Source organism: Leguminivora glycinivorella, chromosome 13 (genome assembly GCF_023078275.1).
Source record: "Leguminivora glycinivorella isolate SPB_JAAS2020 chromosome 13, LegGlyc_1.1, whole genome shotgun sequence".
NCBI classification, from domain to species: Eukaryota; Metazoa; Arthropoda; class Insecta; order Lepidoptera; family Tortricidae; genus Leguminivora; species Leguminivora glycinivorella.
In genome coordinates, this window is record NC_062983.1 from 19,138,404 (window position 1) to 19,164,116 (window position 25,713).

Here is a 25,713-nt window from a genome sequence, read left to right on the forward strand (position 1 = left end):
TAATGATGTTTAGTCCTATTTTTGGACTACACTAGGGCATTGGTTTGGTAGGTATATAAGCCAATGCTAGTTTGTTGATGTTTTTGGCGATAGTAGTCAATAGTTTTACAGTATACTCCCTTATCTTTTTATTACTAAACTATTTTGGTTGCACAAGGCTCGCGATGCTCTCTGAGATAGAATGTCTGCTATAAATTTATTGTTTTTACACAGTCATTTCTCCTCATGACAGTGAATATCGAGAGGGCACTGCAGGATGTTTAATAGGTCGATCGTAATGACACAGTAGTTCGCAATGCGTCGAGCGTTTTTTATGGTTCATGCATGTACAAAGGTTGTCAATGAGGCCTATTTACTGCCCGCTATGTTTATTGTTTACACGTTGAAAGCTCTAAAAACGTACGTAATCTTTTCCTATCCAGGCCTAAGGCTAAACTATAAATGAATAACTGTGCTAGAAATTTCTGTTATCAGCAAAAATTGCACCTTCTATGCACTTGACCGATTTTGTAACAATCGTGCTCGCGGCACAAAGCAAGTAGGCGTTGTTGCAGATAGAGTGGCCCATTTCTCTCCATCAAAGCATAGGACCGATACTGCCGATAGCTTATCGACGATCGATAAGTGTATTATCATTGCTCAGCGAGTCCAAGTCTTAGACGGACCATAACCTCGATGTCCATTAGGTAACAAGAGCCTTGTTATGCTGGTTTGTGAAGTAATCAACTCTGGAAGCACATGGAAAAACATAAGAGCAGCACTCAAACCGCGGCGCGCAAGAACTGACAACCGCCAAAGATTCGCCCATAGCATAATGTTTACCTAATCCACTTCACTCTTCAAACGCTTTTAACGCATCGTGTAATTACTGCGGGCTGGATACTTCGTTATTGAGCTTGATAGTAACATCTACTTTTAAACATGATTTACTTTAGGGATTATGCTTTTTAATCTACTTTTCGTTCAGCTGGCGATGGCGATCCGAATTTCGAGCAGAGTATTTTAAAAATACAAAAATACAAAAAAATACAAAATCATTTATTCAGCAAATAGGCCACGGGGGCACTTTTACATGTCAACATTACAGAGTATTCATTAAAGTTAAACAAATGAAATTAATAGAAATATTAACTAAAAATATTAATCATAAGCAAAGTAGCTATACACTGATATAGAATTAGAGATGTATAAAGTCTCTAAATGTCATATTATTACTAACTATAATCAATACATAAAGAAAGTGCAAACAGATACAAAGATAAAAGAAATCTATAATACTTCAATAGTTGTAAAAGACTGAATATTACAAGTAAAAATATTATACTTAATCAAATAATCCATGGAGATGTATAGCGTCTCCAAGAGTCAAATTTTATAAAATTAAAATATTTAAAAGTAAAAACCTTTGTCAAATAATACAAAAAAAAAAATACAGAAAATGAACAGCTAAATTACACATTTCAAGAGATGTACAAGTCTCTAGTTGTCAATCATTAAAGAACAAATCAAGTTTACAAATAAGGGCCAATCAAGGTTACAAATTAAGTTTAAAAATATAATCAAAATCTCAGAGATGTATAAGGTCTCTAAGTGTCCAAAAAACTAACATTAACTTAATCAAATTAACTGTTTGTTCTATTCAGTTTACAGCCTTTGTCGGTTTATGTATGTAAGAATTGTAAGATTGTCCCCAGAATACAACTCCTTAAACGCGTTTACGAAGCTGACAGCCGGTGTTTTGATGGTGTAATAACTGAACTTATATTAGAACATAACTTAGTTATTGGGTCCTTTTATTAGCTATTTATTTCGTTTATGAGTTGCGTAACGCATCGGTCCCGACCGGTTGTGTGTATTCACAAATCTTTCACATGTTTTGACTATTTTAGTATAACTTGATCCTCTGATTGTTGCAGACTGTGAGTAGAGCAAGTTATAGTTATATTGGTCAGTGGCGGAGTTGGTAACCTTTGTAAATGTGGCTAGTAATTTACTTCGTAATCTTGACCCACAGCTGTCTCCGGTCGGTGTTATTGTCACTATACAAACATGCTGAGTCTATTACTTGAAAAAACCATTACAATACTGCCCTTCTTGCCTGTTAACTTTCTTATTTACTAAATCGAGACTTAAGGCGTCACATCGGAGATGGCGGGATGAGCTTGAGGTCTTTGACAAAAACTGGTGGAAGACTCCAGTGGATATGGAGGAGGGAGGGGGAGGATAAGAGAGTGGCGGTACAATCTAAATATATAAAAGAAGAAACTGACTGACTGACGGTCCTAGAGATTCCAAATTTGGTACGTAGGTTCCTTATAAGATGTAGAGGAGCACTAAGAAAGGATTTTTCAAAATTCACATCCTAACGGGGTGAAATTAGGAGTCCAAGTTCAACGTTTGAATAAGATTACTTTTATTACGCGGGCGAAGCCGCGGGAAAAAGCTAGTAATAATATAACATACTGGTTTATTCTAGAACTCGACTCACTTCAGAGCGTGAAGTTCTCATCCTAAGCAACACTTACTGCATTCATTAACTTTAATCTTCCGTTCGGCGAAGAATAGGATTCCGTGGGCGGTGCAGCGCGGCGCCGTACATTGTTTTATTGTACGCCGTAGCAGACGGAATAAAAAGTAAAAATAATAAAAACCAACAAACTAGACATACCGGTATTGTTTATAGTTAACACAAGCAGGTGACTCGATCAGTCGTTTCATATCATATCGTTTCATTCATAGTCGTTTTATATGTGATAGCCTGAATGAAGGAATGTTTTCAATCTATGGTATTATAACTATTATACATAAGTAATAAGTTCTTATTGACATCATAATTTTGATTAAGTAGACATTATAATTTTGATTAAGTAGTAATACTACTTAATCAAAATTATGATGATTACTAATAGTAGTAGTAGTATCTAAAACTAGGTTTAAGTTCATTTATTTAATGCCATTATAATCTTTACATTTACTTAGTGTATATTAATGGTTCGGTCGTAAGTATAGGATTTACATCCCACTTCGTCCTTTATTAATAAATTGGGAAAATGTATTTAGAAAAGTATTAGTGGCTAAGTAGGAATATCGGAGGCATGGGACGACATCATTAGTTCTATAGTAACTTAAGTTGTAACGAATCATAGTTATGTGAAAATAACCTTTTCTCAAACATGCAATGAAATATTGTCTTTACGTTCCTTAAAATGGGCTGGGAAGTATCGCTTTTTGGGCGCAACAACTCGAGAGGACTGTAAAGGGATTTCATATTATTTTTTAGGCCTAGGCCTGCAAAGTAACTTTTTTTATAAAATATTGTCCTTTAGAGCATTTTTTTTATTTCATTGTATGTTTGAGAAAAGCACTATACATGCCTCGGCGTGAAAACGGATTCCCGGCCTCGTATCCCTATCCGGTATATACCCACTTGGCCGAAAATCCTCATTTTCCCGGCCTCTGATGTAATGTACTATATTCTTATAGAGTGTTCTGTTTCGTTACAGTGCTGCGGACAGTGCGGAATCACCTATTTTGGAGGAAGCCGGCGAGAGCGGTTCTGAACAGAAGCCAAAGCCCCTCGTCAAATATGGCGAGCTCGTCATACTCGGGTAACTAACTACCAATAATATCTTACTCTTGTGACCGACGCCAAGCGAACTAGAATCTTATAACCACTAGCCGCCCAGACGTCAAAACTTGCCAAGACAAATGCACATATCATTTGTCAAAATTAAGATCCAAGTTTAAATGGAACGGGCGACCGTTTTATTGGCCTCTGGGCGGCTAGATGACAAGAACTGTGCCATACATTTTCTTCAAGAAACAAATTGACATCCGTGCTACAACCTGGCCCTTATTGAAGGTTCTAGAGCTATTTGCACAATATTAGCATTTGTCTGTCCGTAAAACACAAATAGTTGAGCCCTCAAAATCTTGCTTGCTTCTGAATAGCGTCATGTAGGGATTGGATAAAGATTAAACAAAATCTGAATTAAATCAGCCTTTGCTTCAACATTTTGACGGTTTAGACTAAAATGTCCAGGCACTGTGCTCTATTTCGCGTTCTTTCATATTAATTGTACAGATATTAATAGTCTACAACTCTACACAATATCCAACAATTTGATTACTTGCTCTCTGGGTCATATCATGATCATTAGCGCACATTAATCTCAAACGGTTCGACGCAAGGTTATTAAGACAAGGTTTATTCCACTTTTGTGTAACCAGTATAAATGAGGACTAGATCACCGTATTATTTGCTTGATTAGAGTACACATTGATACTGGACTTACAAAGTGGTGATAATAGCCATTCAGCGCGCATTGATGTAGCTTCCGATCGAGAACATTATGCATTTTGAAGTCCCAAGTTTAAACGTCGTAAGTGTATTGGGGGATTGCCTTTTGTCGGATAAACTCATTAAAGTTCGGGAAATTTTAGAATTACCACTTGTTTATTATCATGAGCCACAAAAAATGACACATTCGGAAGTATTTGTATTTCTTTAAATGAATTTCACTAAGATTGGTATCCTTGAGTACAAATTGATTGGAATCTGTACATAACAATAGACGCAAACTTCTCAAACTAGCTCTACAATCACATGAATGTATGTCGAATTACTTTACTTCGGATTTTGCATCGTATTAACAAATCAAGTTAATCAAAGGCGCTTACGTCTTTAAGCAAATAAAACAGTCGCTGCGCACGTAATACATGCGCATGCGATGCGTGTGAATCCATTATTGTGTAACGATAGCGATGTACTAAAGAATTTTTGTTAATTAAACCAGTTCACGGTTCTTTGTCACGACACGAGGGTTTGAGCTAGATTTGTACATTAGAATATGAACACTGAACGTAATTTTTACATTTTATAGCAAAAAGGCGTGCTCAACGCGTCCATATCGACTTTTGTGCTTTACAATGACCTCTCCGCTGCTGCTTTAAAGAACGTACTGGCTGTTACCGTTCTGACCGTCTGTTTATAATGTGGTTCAACGAAGGAACTAAATTTTCATAGTTTCTCTCTGCTACTAATGGTAGTATTTTATTATAAAATTTGTACAAGTTAAAGGACGTTACCACGTTATTCTAATACCAAATATCCAAATCTATGGTAACACATTCTCTCTCTCCGTTTTTAAGAGGAAGAGTAATTATTACAAGTATTATATTATAACTCGTCAGTCCAGTTTACTTCCTAACGATAAGGCCCGCTTGTCTGATTCCGATTATGAAGAGAAAGCGTAATAAAATACGTCTGCCTATCCGCCCGTTCCTTTTTGTAACCGGTCGGGTTATTATCGGAGGATAATCGTTACTTATTGGTTATATTGGTATTCTAACCAAAGTTCGGCGTGAAGAAAAAAACTTGTTGGAGTCGTGACTGGAGTTCTATGTTTGGTTTGTCCATGGCTGCGTTTCAAAAATTTTAACTTCGCTACACGCTACCTGAGTCTTAACATGGAGCTTGCGCGTTGTTGCAAATTCAAAATAAATTTTATCTGTGGCAGAATCAAGGCGCATAACGTGTATCACCGTACACTATAGAGTGCTGATATTGATATCTTTGCTGTTACTACAAACCACTGACTAAATGATCTGTAGACTTCTCATGTTTGTTTTCGCCAAATGTTTTACACACTTAATCTTTTGCTTACTTTATAAAACGCTGGGGGTTGGGTTGACCCACATAATTTCCTTGAACAGTGGAGTGGAAGGGATAACTGGCTACATATTTGTTACTTGGCCACCAAGCAGTGACGTAAGAAGTAGAACTTTGTTTTGTTATGCACTTAACATTTTTTTCTATTCAATGTTGACCTTTCAATATCATAGTTCATGAACAACATGAAACATATTTGCTGCATCTAAAATGAGGACCGCGTTGCGTGCATGCAATATGGAACTCCATATTCCACGAACTATCGACCGTACTCAGCTTTGCCCTTGGCAAACTATCTGTGTGAAGGTCCAGTAATCTGGTAAACGTGATTAGCTTAACATATGAAACACTTCAATATTTTAAGATTTGTAAGTTGGTATTATTATTTACCAATTTACTTTCTACTTGCACGCACCTTTTGCAGAGCAATTTTAACCATTCATTACATATTACATACAACTTCTTCGTACTGACCATACATAAAGCTTGTGTTTTACCGTGGTTTACCATTATCAATCGTTTATTCAAGACACATCATGTCTAATAAATGATTGCAAAAACGACAGTTTCCTTTAGTTTAGTAATATTTAAAAAATTGTGGCACAAACAGTTCAGGAAAGAGAGGCTTTTTGGCTCGACCCTATGTCTCTCAGTAATTGCATAACCGTATTTGAAGCTGTGTCAATTTTAAATCATAAATAGACAGCATCACAGAAACGTTATACCTTTAGCCGCAGGACACTTTTTCATACACTGCTGTTGACTCGAAACGAGAGCATATTGACTGATACCACTGCAAACTGCGACGCGTGTTTTCAGAAATCGTTACGTGAAACTACGTCGTATCATAATCCTAGTGTATATCGAATCGAGAAACACTCCAGTAAAACACGTTTAACTCTATGTTAAAATTAATACTCAGTGACCGTGCTAAGTAAAACCCACTGCACTGCAAAGTCATAGTAGGGAACAAAAGTTGAAGACAGAAGTTGCAAACTACATATGTGTTAGGCACTGTTTTGTGGCATACATTCTCGTTGGTAATTCCATATTTAAATGCGGTTACAGTAACTTGATATACCCAGTGCGTTTAATATTAAATTTGTTTAAGTCACTTCATCCCATAATATAAAATAATACGTGATGTGACCAATAACATAATGTTGGATTCTTGTTAAAAGTGATCACTGCCTGCACGATTCATGGAATTTCTTTGTGCCATTTGTAAGAAGCTTCTAAGCGTGTTCTAGTTTTGTTTCTTAGCCATAATTAATTACTAACTTGTAGGTAGGTACATATATGCTCGTGGGTTGACAGCAGCACAGCAAGTAGGTCAAATTTATATTTAATTATGCTACAGTGCATAATTAAATATAAGTATTACTTGCTATTATAACCTAACCACAAAATTAAAATTTTGAAAAAACCCCCGACCGCGACATAGTGGACCGATTTTCATGAAACATGGCTAAGAACACTCCCGACTAACTCAGCTTTCAGACAAAAAAAACTAAATCAAAATCGGTTCATCCGTTCGGGAGCTACGATGCCACAGACAGACACACACACACAGACAGACAAACAGACAGACAGACAGACAGACAGACAGACAGACAGACAGACAGACAGACAGACAGACAGACAGACAGACAGACAGACAGACAGACAGACAGACAGACAGACAGACAGACAGACAGACAGACAGACAGACAGACAGACAGACAGACGGACAGACGGACAGACGGACAGACGGACAGACGGACAGACGGACAGACGGACAGACGGACAGACGGACAGACGGACAGACGGACAGACGGACAGACGGACAGACGGACAGACGGACAGACGGACAGACGGACAGACGGACAGACGGACAGACGGACAGACGGACAGACGGACAGACGGACAGACGGACAGACGGACAGACGGACAGACGGACAGACGGACAGACGGACAGACGGACAGACGGACAGACGGACAGACGGACAGACGGACAGACGGACAGACGGACAGACGGACAGACGGACAGACGGACGGACGGACGGACGGACGGACGGACGGACGGACGGACGGACGGACGGACGGACGGACGGACGGACGGACGGACGGACGGACGGACGGACGGACGGACGGACGGACGGACGGACGGACGGACGGACGGACGGACGGACGGACGGACGGACGGACGGACGGACGGACGGACGGACGGACGGACGGACGGACGGACGGACGGACGGACGGACGGACGGACGGACGGACGGACGGACGGACGGACGGACGGACGGACGGACGGACGGACGGACGGACGGACGGACGGACGGACGGACGGACGGACGGACGGACGGACGGACGGACGGACGGACGGACGGACGGACGGACGGACGGACGCGTTAAATGCGTTTTACATATTAGATATTGCAAAACAAAGGTAAAAATCATAAGTTTATCCAATAATTTTACATTCGACATTTAAATATTCTTGAACGCAACCACATTTTTCGTAATTGAAAACCGGCTTATTTTCTATTTCTCTAGTCTATGGTATGTTTGACATTTGTAAACTTTTCACGAAACTATATTTGAACTATTTCGGTGGTGTGTAGTTTGTTATTGTGCAGAAACTTAAGTAATTATGAGTGATTCTGGTGAAAAATGCACTTCCGAAGAAATCAATGCTATGGGTGCTCAAAGTGACTGACAATTTGTTACATGAAAAGTCAGATAAAGCGTACCAAAAATGTTATGATTGTTTTGACATGGAAATTGCAAAAAAATGTTTCAACTTTCTCTGACCGGCGTTGTTGGCATATTTTGAAGAATTGTGCAACAAGTTCTCGCCATCAACATTGTGGACAGAATACTCAATGCTAAGATCCACACAAATGTTCTCATTCATTATATGAAGTAGGTAAGTAACCCATTTTATTATTCTCGAATAGGTATGTATTTGGCTGTCGTAGAAAAAGTATAGTATACAATCGTAACATTATGAAGGCTATAAAAGTCTCGTACCTTACTTAGGCCACTCGGCAAGCCTCGTGACCTAACCGCGGTACTCAACTTTTATAGCCTTCATAACGTTACCGTTATATAATATACTATTGTTTGTGCCTGCTTTCGTTCTGAATTCTGATTATTGAATAATTATAGAGTTTATAAAAAATAGTCTACGCTTGCTACGAATATTCCGCATATACGTACAGTCGTAAATTAAAAAGATGCGTGCATTACATAGCATGCACAAGGTCAATATATTATATTAATTGTTATTTTATGAATTCTGATAAAAATCAGCGGAAACTATTCAGGGTCTACGAATAGAATAATTATGCCTAATTAATACGAATTATTTAAGTTATTGCATATTATAACTAGTTCTGAAGCTCTTTGTTACAATAAAATTTTCCTTTATTTTATTTTTATCAAGACGCCGCAAATATAAAATTGAAAACAGGAGATTATTGAGAGACGAACATGTACCATGTTCCCGAGTAGCGGTCTCCTATCTGAGACCTTATTAAGCAAATTTAAAAGTGGAAAATGTCTGCCTTGGGTGAGACTTGAACTCACGGCCTCTGGATCGATTCCAAGGCAGACATTTTCCACTTTTAAATTTATTCTAAGCCTAACGGCATCGATTGCAGACGTTTCTGCTAATCAGAAGTTAAAACTTATTAAGCAAGTCTGTAAAATAAAAGGAAACCTGTATTTGCCACCGCCACTGAGACTTATTATTCTTGAATTATATTTACTCCAACATTAAGTTAATATAAGTTCTTGGTCCATAAAATATTTGGGTTCTAAACCTGCCCAGTCGGCTAAACGCCAATATAACTTTATACTCACAAATAATCTCGGCAATACGAGGTAAGTACCTAACCTATGTCTCTTTATCCGCAGACACTGACATCAACGTCCTTGTTTCGTTAATCTTTACGGACACTAGCTTATCGGGCAACGCATATTATGCATACTTATTACACCTTACCTATAGAACGCTCTATGCGCCATCATCATTAAGGCATGTACGCCGTTTTCAAATCAATCCGGCAATACAGGCTTGCATTCTCACAAACGGCTTTGTTTTGTTTCCAGCCATAAGGTAGCATCTTATCTTTGTTCGGCATTTGGAGGCCGATGGAACCTTGTCGTAGCCAACGACATGTCGTTGGCATTTTTTTGTACTTAGATCATTACGTCATTATAAACCCACTGCGCCCGTGGCCTAATATTTTAAATTGGTTGATTATACACACGCAAATGACATTTATTTTTTTCGTCGTGAAACTTTCGAAACCGTAGACCACTTAGGTCGAAATGTAGACCGGAGTTCTTTTATTTGAGTCGAACCCAAATATTTAAAGCGCGGTTTGTAGAATGAATGCGAAGCGGACCGCAAAAAGTTTAGCTCTTTATTCATTCACTGTTAAAAACTCATTCTAGTACAATTATGGTAACTTACAGTCAAGAACTAGTCAATCTTTCGTCTAAAATCACGTTCGCTCTGCTTTTAAAGGTGCCGCTCCGCTGTCATACAGCCAATGGAGAGGTAAAGTGGTAATACTGTACATTTGAGAGTATTATTTGCCTATTCTGTATTTGATCACTGTGGGAACTGAGAAACCAGCCCTTCCTGCTGAAACATATCTTGGTCGTCCCGCCAACTTGAACCATTTGAAATTGCCAGTTAGTGGTTTCCACGATCAGCCTATTTGTAGTTATTAGCATCGATTTCTAGTGAGCTCAGTCAAATTCTTATGCTGTTCAGTTGCACCAAGCTTTTTTCTTCCTAACACCGTGATAAAAACTGTTCTCTATTTTAAAATATTTCTCAGGAAACACTTTCTTTACTAGTTATATTTATAATTACCTCCGGTACTGCCCCCTGTGTTTCCAGCCTAAATGTCAACAAACTTTCGTCTACCGAGCCCGCTTTCTCGACAAATTAAGGCTAACCAATCGTTTACTGTAACCACTTAAGACTCGGTACTAAATCTTAACAAGCGATTAAACCGAGCAATCGGTTGACGTGATTTTATTCGGCGTTCATTGAAACTTCATTGATGTCAGTTTCTTTGATTGTGACCATTTAAAAAGAGCGTCATAGAGTTTACGTCCGAAAGCATCGTATTTGTTTTTCAGCATCGTTGGTAATGAAATAAGAACCATATGCCGCAAACTCCCTCTCTTACTCAATATGTCACCGTCTATTCATGCTAGGAAAATGTGGGTCATTGGGCCCCTATTCCAATATTTAACAGTTGACTCCTGACATAAAGGGCAACCATCAGGTCTGTAAATAGGGGTGAGGCTGTCACGGAAATGTACTGTAATAATGAACCAGAATCACATCCACCACATTTGACGGGGTGATAAGCGGGGTGAAAAGGGCTTGACAGCTGTCATTGCGTAGATATAGTAGATATGTCAAATAAAGTGTATTTGACAGATTTGTGGAACAACTTGTGACCCCAAATAATTGAATTCTCGAATACGCTGTTTCAAGGTTTCCATTATTTATTACGATGTTTCAGGTGAAAGCGAGAATTAGATAACGAGGCAACCCATATCTCTCAAAACTATTTCATTCATTCATCAAATGCTTGTAGAAATCATAATGAAAGCCTTATTATGAAGGCTGGTCTTCATAATTACAACAATTGTTCGCTACACGTGTTTGTAGAACACGTGCATTTTTATTTCTAAATTATAAGCAAGTTTACGACGTTCCAAGCTTATATTAAAATCGTTAACGTTTTATAACCGAGCGTTACGAAAGCGATTCCACGCATTGTTTCGACGCAGTCTGCATGTGTTCGCATCGGTTACCACTTGCTCGATAATCTAGTTTTAATCGAACTGCAGGTGTAACGTGATCTCATGATCTGGAAAGCCTTGGTCTACTGTTGATGCTGCACTGCTAGCGTGTATTGGACATCAAAGCCTTATTTGGATACACCCGATGGAAACCATGACTGGAAAAAAGGCCCTATGATGCATACTTATTACACCTTACCTATAGAACGCTCTATGCTCTATATTGAGCTAAATCACACGGCGTTCTGATTATGGTGTCTCCATAAAAATCATAAAGTCTACTGGACGCCCGACTTTGTCCCAATAAACTATCTTCACAATCCCTCGCACCACGGTGGAGTAGAAAGAAATGTGGATTACAATCAAAGCTACCGGTTTATTGTGCTCTTACCTCAGCGGAAAAGCACTGGTCGATGTTTGATTGAGCTACTTTACGTAGCACTTATCGTAGACGGACTCATCAGAAATAGCATGAGTATATTCACCTTTTGGACGACAATGACGTCTAGTAGTCGAGGCGCCAGTGTCCTCTATGGTTGACAATATTATATGCGCTTGCTATACTTGACGTGCAGACCCACCGTAGACTGATTTTGCATGTATCGCAGTTATACGGTTTTCGATCTGCTCGAGTTCGCTATGCTACTGTAATGACCGTAGACGTGCAACAAGAATACTCCGAGCGATAACACGGAAGCGTCATCAGAAATAGCACGAGTATGTTCACCTTTTAGGCGACAATGACGTCTGGTCCTCGAGACGCCACTGTCCTCTATAGTTGACAATATATGCGCTTGCTATATTTGACGTGCAGAGTTGCAGACCCACCGTAGACTGATTTTGCATGTATCGCAGTTATATGGTTTTCGTTCTGCTCGAGTTCGTTATGCGACTGTAATGACCGCAGACGTGCAACAAGAATACTCCAAGCGATAACACGGAAGCGTCATCAGAAATAGCACGAGTATGTTCACCTTTTGGGCGACAATGACGTCTGTAGGCCTAGCACATGATGGCCGCGGGAGTATGTCGCCGCGAGATAGATGCCACGTCTTCTTCTAACTGTATTAATGACATAAGGACGGGTAGTCTATCTCGCGGCGACATACTCCCGCGGCCATCATGTGCTAGGCCTACTGGTATTCGAGACGACAACACTGTCCTATTGAGTTTTCAATGTCGATGACTCTAATATGTCGTTTCAATTCTACCCAGTATAGAGAGGCCATTTTTTATACCATATTCAAAAATAAACGTAGGTCGTACGTCGTACGGTTTGCGCATACTTCTGAAAATTGTATTGTATGTTATGTTAGTTACTTTTGACATTTTGTGACTATATAAATTATGATCGGTCAGTAGTGAATGAGGTGTTACCATTTTCCTAAAATTGCTTGGAGCATACAATTATCTCAGCCACATGTACAGTTAATACAATTTGTGTTACGATCGCCTACGCGGCGAACTGAAATGTCTAAATAAAATTGATTTTATATACGTACTTTGCATAGTTTTACTGGCAGGAGTTCCAACATCAATGGGCAATACCAAAATCTGAAAATTTCCACCAACAACAGTGTTTATGAATTGACCAGTGCCAAGACAATGACATTCATATTCGTATTCTTGCGGGGGTGTGACTGCTTGAACAATCTTTTAATCTTGTAAAAAATATAATCTACGAATACGAAACTATAATGCATTGTCGCTAATGTCGCTATTCACCATCGCATATACAATAATTAGTAGTGTATATTGGACAAAAGGGAAAAAAATATCAGATTTGGGAACACAAAACCATGAAAAAGAACTTTCTGTTTCATGTCACCGAATTTATCAGTCAAAGCACCTACTCTGACATTTGAATGATTAGAAAACTAAACGTTTTGACTATCTACAAACAATATTAAAAGAACAAAGACATCCAGCCGCCTTTAATGATAATTTTTGTATATTTTATTATGTTCATAGTTTCAGAATAATGAAATCTTTTTATGACAGAAGAAACCGATTTACTCGGTCTGAAACGATGATGGCCCTGCCGGCATTGGACCGAAGAGGAGTTTTCTGATGAGTTAGCGAGGATGCTGCTTATTGTATTTATAATATATCGCCACAGAGGCAACCCTGCCTAAGCGAGGATCTGGCAGACCCCGCCCACGATGGCGAGACGACTTAGATTGCTTCCTTAATATTTGGCCCGAGACTGCCCAAGATCAGGAAGACTGGAAGAGCGGGGGGAGGCCTTTGCCCAGTAGTGGGATATCATCAGGCTCCCAATAATAATAATTCAAAAAATACTCATAAAGGTAGACATCGCAATCAATAAATGTGTGGGAAAGGTTACACTTCCGTGAGACAGCCTAGGCACACAAGGCAATTTGCCCATAATCAATTCACACAAGCACTATTATGTCACACCACGTCACTGCCACTGATTTATCGATGTTTATCTTATCTTGTTTCCACTATTGCTAGGTAAAGATTTAGATTTTTGAAATAGGAACGGTGGTGACGGGTTATAAATTTCACCACCCCTTTTCCTCCCGTGGGTGTTTTAAAACACCTAAAAGCCGACTGTGGTATATGGGTTGAATTTTGGTGTGAGGGTGGGCAAAGCAACAAGTCACAACAGTAACTGTTTTCTTTCACGCCAGGGTGGCACTGAGCAGTTTCATGTACTCTCTGCCTACCCCTATTAGGAATACATTATAAACAAAACATGTCGAAGGTGACAGAGACGGTGAAACCATGATTAATTTGACCGTACGTATTTAGTAGACGATTTAAGTAATTATTAAACCATGCACATTTAGTATATACATGACTCAAATAGGTCAAACAAACAGCGTCCCAGGTAAACGCATAGACCACAAACAAATTGTGTTAATATTATTTAATGTATCTTTATAGTTTTTTTAAACATAGCTGAAATTTGGTACCAATATGATAAAGTAAACACAATTTTGCGGCCTAAGATCGTTTTTTGTATTTCCCCACCCTCTAACTTTTGAAATGGCTAGGAAAATTGCACGTGCTAGAACCCTACACTGAGCGTGCTACGCAAGCTCCAAGGCGCACATGAATCTAATGCGTCTTTCCTTGAAATGCGTCTAATTTTCAGATAGTCTGTTATCATAGTTGTGAAGTCATACACGATATCGCTTTCACTACGATCAAATGAAGGACAATTGAAACTTATATACCTAATACGTAACGTATATTGTGTTCAGTTCAGAATTGTTTAGGGCTAAATCTCTTAGTTGTGAGAATTGGCTAGAAGGATTGTTGCACATACATGTAATCTTATAAAATGACAAAAATTAAATGCTAGCGATTGCCGAGGGGACTAATTTGACTCTATAATATCCAACAAAATCGAATTTGAAAATCATGCAAAATGAGGGCAGCACCTTGATCTACATTCTAGTTCTAGACACAGTGGTCGTTTATTAGAGGTAAAACATAAGGCATAATATTCCCAGATATCAGAAATAGATAAATTAATTGAATTAATTGCATCTCAGTTTAAAGCTAATTGAAATATTTGGAATAAAGTAAACTGACCGAATAAACAAAACAATACTATTCAAAAATTAAAAACAAAATGCAATTACCGAACCGAACCGCAATCACAGTACCGTTACGCGAAACATTTCATTTCAATGATTAATTAATCAACCATCCGTACTCGGAAGGACATTTCCCATGAACTCCACAAATGCAATTTTATCATTCACTGCAATTACGTAACTTAAAATCATCAACAGCTGATATTTCACAGAACACCATTTTACCTTACACTCAAATGTCTTAACCGCCAGTGGCGAGCGTGTCACTTACAACGTTTAGTGTTAAGGAGTTGTACATTGTTTTATGAGAGCAAGAAGTTGGACAATGTTGTGCCGGTCTCATGAGAAGAAGTGCCTTGTGTCAGGCCTTTGTGTAGTTATATAATGTGCTGTCACATTATAATGATGTAAGTCTAAGACAGTTTACGTTGTGTTCTGTCAACGTCGATATAGACGCTATCTACGAAGCTTAGACTCGAAAACCCAATTTGTAACAATGTCAGTGATACGTGATTTGAATGATAAAACTTGACAGGCAATTACCCTTAAAATTAATTCTGAAGTCTACTTACAAGTTACAAATGTTACAATCTACTAACGCTACTGGTAGCCTATATCCTTATTTCCTCAGAGGTTCATAGTTACAATACATAGCTGTTACATAATTTGATACAATTAACACATTCACCAATAACTTGATACTCCAATGCAAATCCAATAGTATCTGTAAACTATTCGATTTCAGGTCAAGTTCATTAAACAGAAATAGAACCGAACAACGAAAGAGTTTGATTACACCTCGTAACCACTCGTATGTCGGTTCTCTGTTACCCAAATATTTGGGTGCGTTGCGCAAAGAATCAATTCAATCAATACAACTCGAGAAGTTTTGGCAAATAGATATAAGGTAATAATAATTTGGCCACAGAGATGGCACGTGCAGAAGCGGAACTGAAGAGCACCGTATTGAACACCAAGCCTATAATAATTATTTTACTAAAGATGATTTGAGTACTAAACAATTCGATATGGTATAAACGGTTTTCGAATCGAGTAATTTCATCGCTTTCTTTTAATGAGGATTTCAAACGTCTGTCCAACTACCTATAACTTTTCCCTAATTAATAGGAATACATGTGAAATATTGATGTATTAAAATAGAAATATCCTGCTTCATCTTTGGCTCTTGTGTATTAAATCTGATCTGACAGACCTGTAGAGAACGAATACAAAGTAATGGACTAGCTTGTTGTTATGGACTAAGGGCCAGTTGCATCAACCACTTCCACAGACACGCATCAAATCATCGTCACGCAGCAGATTTCTATGGGAATTTAACGAACGCTTTAACGGTGACAGACGGTTTGATGCAACCGGCCCTAAGTCCTATGAAATGCATCTTTCTAATACTTTCTACAGTTCATACGCTAGAATATTATTGCTTCAAATAGTTGGTAGTAAGACTTCTGCACAAAACTTTCTGCGCTCACACACCGAGTTAAGAATGGCCAATAAAGCAGATAAATTGGGTGAAAGCAACGTTCCAGAAACGAGTAGGTATTGTGTCCGGTGCAAACAATAAAATATTCCGTTTGCGCACAACGCTTCAAGTATCAATATCAAATATCAATTTTTTTATTGCATATCACATTACATAATATTAGGTGGAACTTACAAAAGGTAGGTTTACATGTGACGCCCTGCAAGGGCACAGCAATATATGCTTAAAATTAACATGCACTTCATACTTCTAATTATCTAATCATGTTTATCGTTAAAAAAATCTTTTACTGTATAATAACATTTATCTATTAAAAAACTTTTCAAATATTTATTAAACGTCGGCTGATTTTCAATGTTTTTTAGGGAGTTTGGTAGGTGGTTGTATATTTTTATAGTCATATAATGAGGGCTAGATGAGACTATTTTAAGTTTTGTTAGAGGCAATTGTAGTTTATTTAAATTTCGGTTGTTTCTCTTGATATTTGCTACTGTAGGAGTAAACAACTCAGTGTGTTTCTTAACAAATTTACATGCTTCTAGGATGTACATTGACGGTAAAGTGAGTATTTGGTGTTTTTTGAAGAGTGGTTTGCACGATTCCATTTGATCCGAATTGGTAAGTATTCTAACACATCTTTTCTGGAGGATAAAGATATTTTCCATATCATGACTATTCCCCCATAAAACGAGTCCGTAGGTCATTCTTGAATATGCGTATGCATAGTACGCGGAAAGGGCGGTTTGGAAATCGGTCGCGCGTTTGATGTGTTGTAGGGCGTATAGAAAGGAGGACAGCTTTTTTGATAGTCTCTGGATGTGCGATTTCCAGTCCATGTTACTATCTAGGTCGATACCCAGTACGGTGGCTGGGTCGTGAAATACACATGAATGTAGGTTGTATTATTAGTCGAAAACAACAATAACTCACTCAGACTACTGGAGACGAGCAAATAACAAAGACTGTTAATCATAGTTAACTGGTTCTTGTTAACAAAATGCGCAAGGTGCTTTTGGGCTAAGGCAGTCGCTTCTTTATTGTGTCTGAGTTCTAATACCGTGGTTGTCACGTTGTAACAAGACCATAAGTGCGATCATGACGTTAATGACACACATGCCATGACAGGTGATAGAGTCCATGATCATAATTATTCGTGTTGCGCAAAAATATCTTGTAAAAAGTACAAAGTGTAGAGCCATAGTGTAATCAGACCAAATACATTTGCTACCTGGATCTGACTCTGTTATAATAAATATAATAATATATTTACGTGTGCATCCCCATACAAAATATTATTACTTCATTGACGATAATAAAAAAAAATATTACATGTGTCTACACAATTAGGTAAAATTATGCCAGACACCAACTAAGAGACACCGCACTTTCAAAAAGGTCTGCAAACTTTATGCTAAGAACGCTAAGATTAGAAGTATTTATTATGCTTCGTCTGTGTCACAGGCTTGATAATCAATATTGATGTAGCTAATGAGTTTCGGAAGATTTATAGATGATACAAATGTCGTGGGCTATTAGCGAGTCTGGGTACTAGAACCGTCGGTCGGTAGGTTGATAACCTACATTAGACTCGCACTTCGCAACTGATAATATGGTACAGGTCAGAATTCAACACACAAATTTGTCAACGCCAATCAGAACGGCATGATGATACTCGTAATCAAAACGGAAATTAAATATTTAGGGACATATTACATAGATCGATCTAGCCTCCCTATCTACCGGCTAGGCTAGGAAGCCCTTAACTGAAACTGACATCAGAAGTTGTTCTAATCAATACCCATGCCTGAAATGCACCCTGTGAACTTATTAGCACCTCAAATAAAGTAAAAATAACCAAGGCCCTTGCATCACACTGTGATAACTTGATAAGGTACTAATATAAAGGACTGCCCAGTGTTTTATTTTAATAGTTTTTATGTGCATTCCTCAGATTCAGAGGCCGGTTTTATTTTGGCTTCGTTAAAACACTTCTAATACCGTTCGGCTGTGTTGTATGCGCGATGGGAACAACGTGCAACAGCAGCTTAATAGGATTACTCGGGCGTTCAGCTTCAGCAGCTCGCGTTACATAACCGCGCTAAAGGGCTTCACGGTTTATTTTACATCTATAGCTAAACTAGAGTCGCCATCAGATCGGAACGGCGGTAGTGGCCACAAACATCAGGCACAGACAGGCAAGTATGGTCTCGCGATAAATTATAAAACATCAGGCCGTCCCTATCGCACTAGGGTGTCCTGTTCTCCCCGAGAAGTCACAAAAAGTGACATGAGATGTGTAAAATGATTGCTTTCCGAAATATAACTGTGCCTTACTATTCGTAATTGCGATCGGGACGGCCTGATGTTTTATCATTTATCGCTCGACCATGCTTATACACCTGAACACATGCTCTAACGCCTTGACGACGACGAGTATGTTGACCGTTTCGATATATCTAATAGCGACTGTGATATGTAATAGTTAGATGAACTTTAGACAATGGATAGGTTAGGTACAGACTACATTATATTATAAGACATAGCCAGCGTCAAGATAGTTATAAGCTCGGAATATACTATGCTCTAGCACCCTCTGAACAAGACTCAGATTCATTTTCATGTCATTATTATGCCATCAAAGACATAAATGTGAAATGAGAGCCAAGTTCAATAATATGATACCTAAATGCCTTGGTTGTTGACTTCAACGAAAAAAGGAGTGAGATCTAAATGGGTGCCAAGTTCAATGGTTCGTCCTGAAATTTATTTATAACAACATAAAATATAATTTCTTCTTATTACTTAGGATAATATATTGTAGCCTAAGGTCTGACTTAGCGAGTTCTCATATACGAATTAATATGTTCGATGACTAGTTTCTACCAGCAAGTCAAATTTCGGAATAATAAAATAAGAAATAACAAGTTTAGAACTTGCGAGGGCTGTGTTGCTTGTCTACCGCGTGTCTAGATAAAGATGGCGTCATGTGATTCTAAACTACGTTTATGTACCTACATGTTATACATGGTTCTGATTTTTAGGGTTCCGTACCAAAAAGGTACAAAAGGAACCCTTATGTTTTTATATAAGCTACGCAAGGTAAGTAATCTGTGAATATCGTGCTAAGATGCTCTTAAAGTTCCCTTTCAACGCTCGGTATTATTAAACATTACCACATATTGCGTGCTTGTCTTGTTTACAATTGATTGATACTCGACTAAAATTGAATTAAACGTCGTTTTCCTAGGTAAACACAGCGCAATTAACTCGGTGGTAATTAATTTGAACTTGATACTTGATCCGGCATGTTTTGGCCTTGGTCTTTCTATAGTTATACAACTTTCAACTGCCCACTGCGCTCTTAGTTTTTATCGTGGTTTGTATGTATGTAGGGTATACCGATTATAATGAATGCGAACTGAATAATGTACTAGTATTATAACACCGAAAACATGATGATTAATGACTGTAAATTTAATAGTTCGGTAAAAAATAAACAGGCACACGCCACCGGAATTATTCTTCAGTACAGTCAAGTAAATTCTAATTTTCATATTGATATAGCTACGGAAAATATGTTGAATCATTAATTAATTTGCATCACAATATCAAATTTACCATGCAAAATTCGAAACCTATCTGAGGTACCTTTACCGTGTATGTAAAACCCAATTTTGATTTCCGTTGTTTGTGGTAGGCCTTTACCAACAAAGGGCACTGCTTGCAGAGCCATGGGCGGTGACCCAGAACCGCGAGTTTGAATCTCTTCCGGGACGGTAATATCTTCTACCATGGAAGTTTTATTTCGTCTTGGATCTGACAGTGATACAATACTCAATGAAACGCTCGTTACACTCTAAAAAAAATTTGGTTGCTCCTATCAATATTTTGATAGTCGTAGTCAAGCATCTTGATTCCATACGAGCCTGATAAGATCTTAGACAAATCGAATAAGGTAATTTTGATTGCTCTTACTTTTGCAACGTAACTGAATCGATTAAGATCTTGTTCAATAATTCCATGAAAAATAATTATATTTAACTAAATTACCTTAGTAAGTTAAACTAAGGATTGAATCAACCTATGTTACATAGTTATGCCTAACAAGTTCATAATTGATTCAAGGTGTACAATGGTTAGGAATAACAAAACACCTAAGTTATTAGTTCAATCATACATTCCCTTGTTGTTTTTAGTAATCAGCTTTATTTGAATTATATAAGATCGTAATTGTAGTAATTAACTTAACGTCAACTAAGAGAAAACTGCTCTTAGTTGGTCTTCATTTTTTAGAGTGTACTTGATAGGAAATTAAGTAAAACAATCGGAACAAGCTTGTAAGGTGACCCCGGGAAATCCGCTCCAACTTGTCAAGTGTGCCGTTCAGAGCTGCTCTGCCAAGTTATGTTGGACTAAGCTTCTAATCACAGATTACTTACAGGTAGAACAAGCATCGAACTCTCATTTGGAAGTAAGATCTTGAAGAGACAAGAGACAAACGTTTTTGAATATTGTCTTAACCCGTCGTCTGTTTCTGTTAAAAAATTGTCATAAAATAATTAACCTTTATATAAATTTTTAAAGTCCAACGCCATATGTTAGGATCCTTATCAAACACAGACGAAGGGTTAAGTACCCATTTACAGAGTGTAGAACTGTAAGATGTACCTGCTTTAATTCTTCTAATTCTTCCCTACTGATTTAACATGCGCGTGACTGCTGCGACGGTCAAAAATATCAATCGAAATTTACAAAAATCGAAATTTACAAGAACAATTGTGGTATGGAACTGAGAAGTTTGCCTAATAAAGTTTTGTAAAAGTTTTAAAGCACGACTAACCGCATATCTTCGAAAGTTTAGAAATTTGTAGTCTATTACGAAGTCTATGCGTCCCTAACTTGTGGCAGATGTTTTCCGGAGTATTTTCCGGAACCGCTCAACGGCTAAATTGGAGGAAAGTAATAAAGCTAATAATTCCGGCGTGGCAGAGCAATTTCACGCTTTTGTCATTTTGGCCTCTGAACCGGAAAAGCTTTCGAACTATTTTTTCTTATAACCTAAACATGAATTTTACTCTTCTTACGAAATATAGAATCGATTATCGTTGGTTTCCTTTTCAGCGAGTCAATTTCATCGCAGTATTTTAAATCTTATTTCGTTCTAGCGGAGTTGTACCAAAATAATCTGTTTCTGATGATCGGATTTAATAAAAATAATGGACACATAGAACGCCGCTACGCCGCTAGTAGTTAGCAATAGGTACCTGCAGCAAAAATATGTCCATATATTGTTCTGGAAAGTAACTAAGCGTAGGTGTAATTCACGTATTCTTGCAATTTATTTAAAGTCATACAGGTATCTATGAACGCGATTAATAGTAACATTATTTTTACCAATTTTTCCAACGTCCACGGCCAGTGCAACCTGGCCGAGAGAAAATAATGTTATGTCCATATGTGTATTTTATTATAAATATAACTTTTCGCGTTCAACCTGTGTGACATTAGTAGAATTGAAATATTTCTTAAATATGTGTACAAAGCGCGAGAACTTAAAGTGTTATATTCTTGCAATTTAGGCATTTGTCCGTCTTTATTTTCGGAAACAAGAAAAAAGTTAACTTACATCCGAGTATGATCCCTAGTGAGTATCCAACTGATCGGATCATACGTAGGTATACTAATGCAAGTACGCCGCGTGACTCACAATGGAGAACAAACACGGTAGTGACAGACAGCTGACGCCGAGGCAATCCCATGTGCTTGACATGTTCCGTATTGCCAATTTTGGTCTCGAACTCTGGAAATAACACAACAGGACGTGTTCCTGACATAACCTTTCGAGCTCACGCAATTTTCAGTCGCTTTTATTGTAGCTTATATTTGCATCTTTTTTTGCTATCCATCTGGTGGCTTCAAAAAAGGATTACAAATAATTCTAATTACTCTGACTAGGCCTGGTTTGACCGACATAAAGTAGGTACGTACCAGTGGCGGCTGGTGAAAATTTCTGCATTTTTAGCAACTGCAACACTGAGCAAAAAGCATTAGGCACTTTACTAGTAATCAATTTTAGGCATGCATGTGGGAATCTGCTTGTATGGATCAGCCGCTGCTGGTACGTACTCGTACCTTTCTAAGGAGTAATTAGATCTCTAAACCTCCAATTTGTTTTAGGTTAGGTAATATCAGTAGAAGGCAAGGGCCGTCCCTTTTCAATATTGAATTATTTTTAAATAATAAATAAATATATATTATAGGACATTCTTTTCTTACACAGATTGACATGAGTCCCGCGGTAAGCTCAAGAAGGCTTGTGTTGTGGGTACTCAGACAACGATATAAATACATAGAAAACATCCATGACTCAAAACAAATGAAGGGAGGGATGCAGAATTTGACAATAGATTCCCTAAGTTCTCAATTCTTTCCAGATACAACGGTTACCTACCCGCTGGTGAGCGCGGCCGCCGCCGGAGCAAGTTCGTGCTCTACAGGCGACCGCAGGCCAACGGCGTGCGGCGCTCCAAGCACTACGTAGTGAAGACCCCGCACAGCAGCAAGGCTATCCTCGACGCCAGCCAGCACTCCATCTCCTACACGCTCAGCCGCAGCCAGGCGGTCATCGTCGAGTACACGGAGGATCCCGACACTGATATGTTCCAGGTGAGTCTTTACAATGAGGAGCCATCGAGTCTTTCGAAGAACAGCGCATGCAATCATTGGACTAGATAGCAGATTAACTGTTACATATATGGACGAGGCTACTGTTGACATATACATATATGCATGGTTACTTAGCTATCGCTGGTTACAGTGGTTACGTTGCTCAAACTATTATCATCAATTCTATAGATTGAATAGAAATCGCTGATGACAATGAAAGTATTCTATACATCTATTAGTCACAATCGGTGACGGTGAAGGATTTGGAAATACATACATGGTTCTAGAAGATTACGAAATTGGACAGGAAGTATGCCCATCCAAACTCTCTTCCCACAGAGACATTTAGATTTAAATGACTATGTAAATGTAAGCGGAATTGTCGACGTATTTTAAACGTGCGTTAAATTACAGAGGTGAACGTAAATTGTAGGTAATGGCCGTTCCACGACGCACCTTGACCGGTCTCTTATAATCCGCCACACATGGTTTTCCCTGCACGTACACCTTAATGCTAGAATACATTATTCACTGTTAATTCTACGAACAGGCTCACGTATACTGATTATACCCAAGCTCCGGGTTAATGTGTCGGAAAAATAAACAGACATTACGTTTATTACCTAATTTTGTTAGACGTTAAATTGTTGCACCATGAATGAATCTCCTTGCCCGTTTCGAAATTATGTCAGCGCCGAAACACGTAAACTCAGCGGGTGTTCATTCCCCTCAAAATGGGCTCGCTTATCTGCCAACAGACGTTGTCTGTTTGCCTCTGAACAATGTGGTACAGCTCAAACAACGGTTGCTAAATGAGGGATGCCACCCTCCATTTATGTAACCTCTGGGAATCGATAACTCAAATAGGTATCCGAGAATCTCCGGAATGTCTTCAGCTGACCGCTATTTAGCATTTCAAAAGGGACCAGTGTTTGTTACGAAATGTTTTGATTGGAGGTGATTTTTTCTAAAAACTTTGATTTCGTGCCAGGAACGTAGCGCGATCACGTGTCGTCTAATGGAAATAACTGACAGGCCTGTAGTGAAATTGCGTGATACGAACTAGGCTGCCGGTACTGAAACGATTAGGGCTCAAATTTTTATATTTTCTATATTTACTTACTAGAGTATTCAACATTTACGTCCTAGACATTGTTTCAAATCAGATTATACTTCAAACAGTTTCAGTTTCAAGGTCTAAAGATTAAAGAATCGAGAAAAGCAACTACAACTAACAAGTCTGTGGCGAAATGGCGGCTCTAACTCAATTATGCCTCAGATTTTATTTTCTATTTTTTACTCGAAGTAATTGGCTGCACAACGATTTCTTCAATTTCTTAATCAAGTTCTACTTAAATCAGAAATTATGAGTAAGCTGGGTGGCTAGCCGAATGGCACAATCGCTCACGAAACGCTCACGAAACGAAGCGCTAGTAGATATCTATCTCTATCGCGCTTGCGTATTGGCGCGACAGAGCCAGCGGCGTATCGCTTTCGTTTGGCGTCGGAGAAATGCCATTCGGCTACGGGGCCTGATTTGTTTCACTTCTCAAGATTATTGCAAATGCTTACAGTTTTCCATACTTCTTCTCCTCTTTTCCAGACATGTCTAAATATAGAAGGCTAAAGTAAAACTCAAAACTATGAGTTAGTGATATTTTCTCCGGTCACGTCTTAAACAGAGTCCTCAAGTGGCTCAAGGTTCAAGACCGTTGTAAATTTTTCCGAGTGCAGCATCGTACAACGAGTGTTTACCCGGCGTCCCGGCGCCGCCCGTATCTAATCGGCTGGGTGACTGCCCCCCGGCGAGAACAATGCGTTGGTCCCTTCCCTGCCACGCAGCCAATGACTTATCACATCTGCTAATATCTGATAAAGGCGCGGGCGGTAGCGGTACCGTCCGACAGATGCCATTTTTAAGCATCTCGCGATTGTTTGTCTGCTTTTAGCCTTGGTAACCACGTGGTGCAAAGAAAACAGCAACAAATGGGTAAAAACAACAAGGCAATGACTTATCACATCTGTTTATCAGATAAAGGACGCTCCGAAGCCGTTGAACTTATTTAAGGAACATTTCTACGCTGAATTTACGAAGGTTCGTCCAGCGCTTGCTTTATTATCTGCTTGTGTCTTGCGGGGCAATAAATACAACAACAAAGATGCAATTAGAGTCAGCCTTATCTGATAAAGGTTGCCCATAAGCCAATGAACGAGATAGCTATCTATGGCATGCTAATTGATACGTCACTTTTACGCGGTATTTTACAAGGACCGTCTAATAACGTTAGTTTTCTAGTCTACTTTTAGCGCGACCGCGTGGGGTATAGAAATAGATGAACAAAGACAAGCTGCATAATTAGAAAACGGTATCTCACTTCCGTTAAAAGTTAGCCGTTGGTAATTTGTGTCGATGTTCTTAAACTTTACCAATGTTTTCTAACTTGCTGGAAATTATAAGTAAATGGTCTGGGGATATATGCGCCTGT

General features: G+C 38.7%; 1 protein-coding gene across 2 annotated transcripts in view; it reads left to right on the plus strand.

Annotated features, from left to right (window-relative positions):
- Positions 1-25,713, plus strand: part of LOC125232390 (protein pellino) — a 100,284-nt gene that overhangs the window by 29,333 nt on the left and 45,238 nt on the right. For both annotated transcript variants that reach the window (XM_048138033.1, XM_048138034.1), the window contains exons 2-3: positions 3,504-3,608; positions 22,996-23,227. In XM_048138033.1, coding sequence (XP_047993990.1) covers positions 3,504-3,608; positions 22,996-23,227 — 337 coding nt within the window. The remainder of the gene's footprint in view (positions 1-3,503; positions 3,609-22,995; positions 23,228-25,713) is intronic.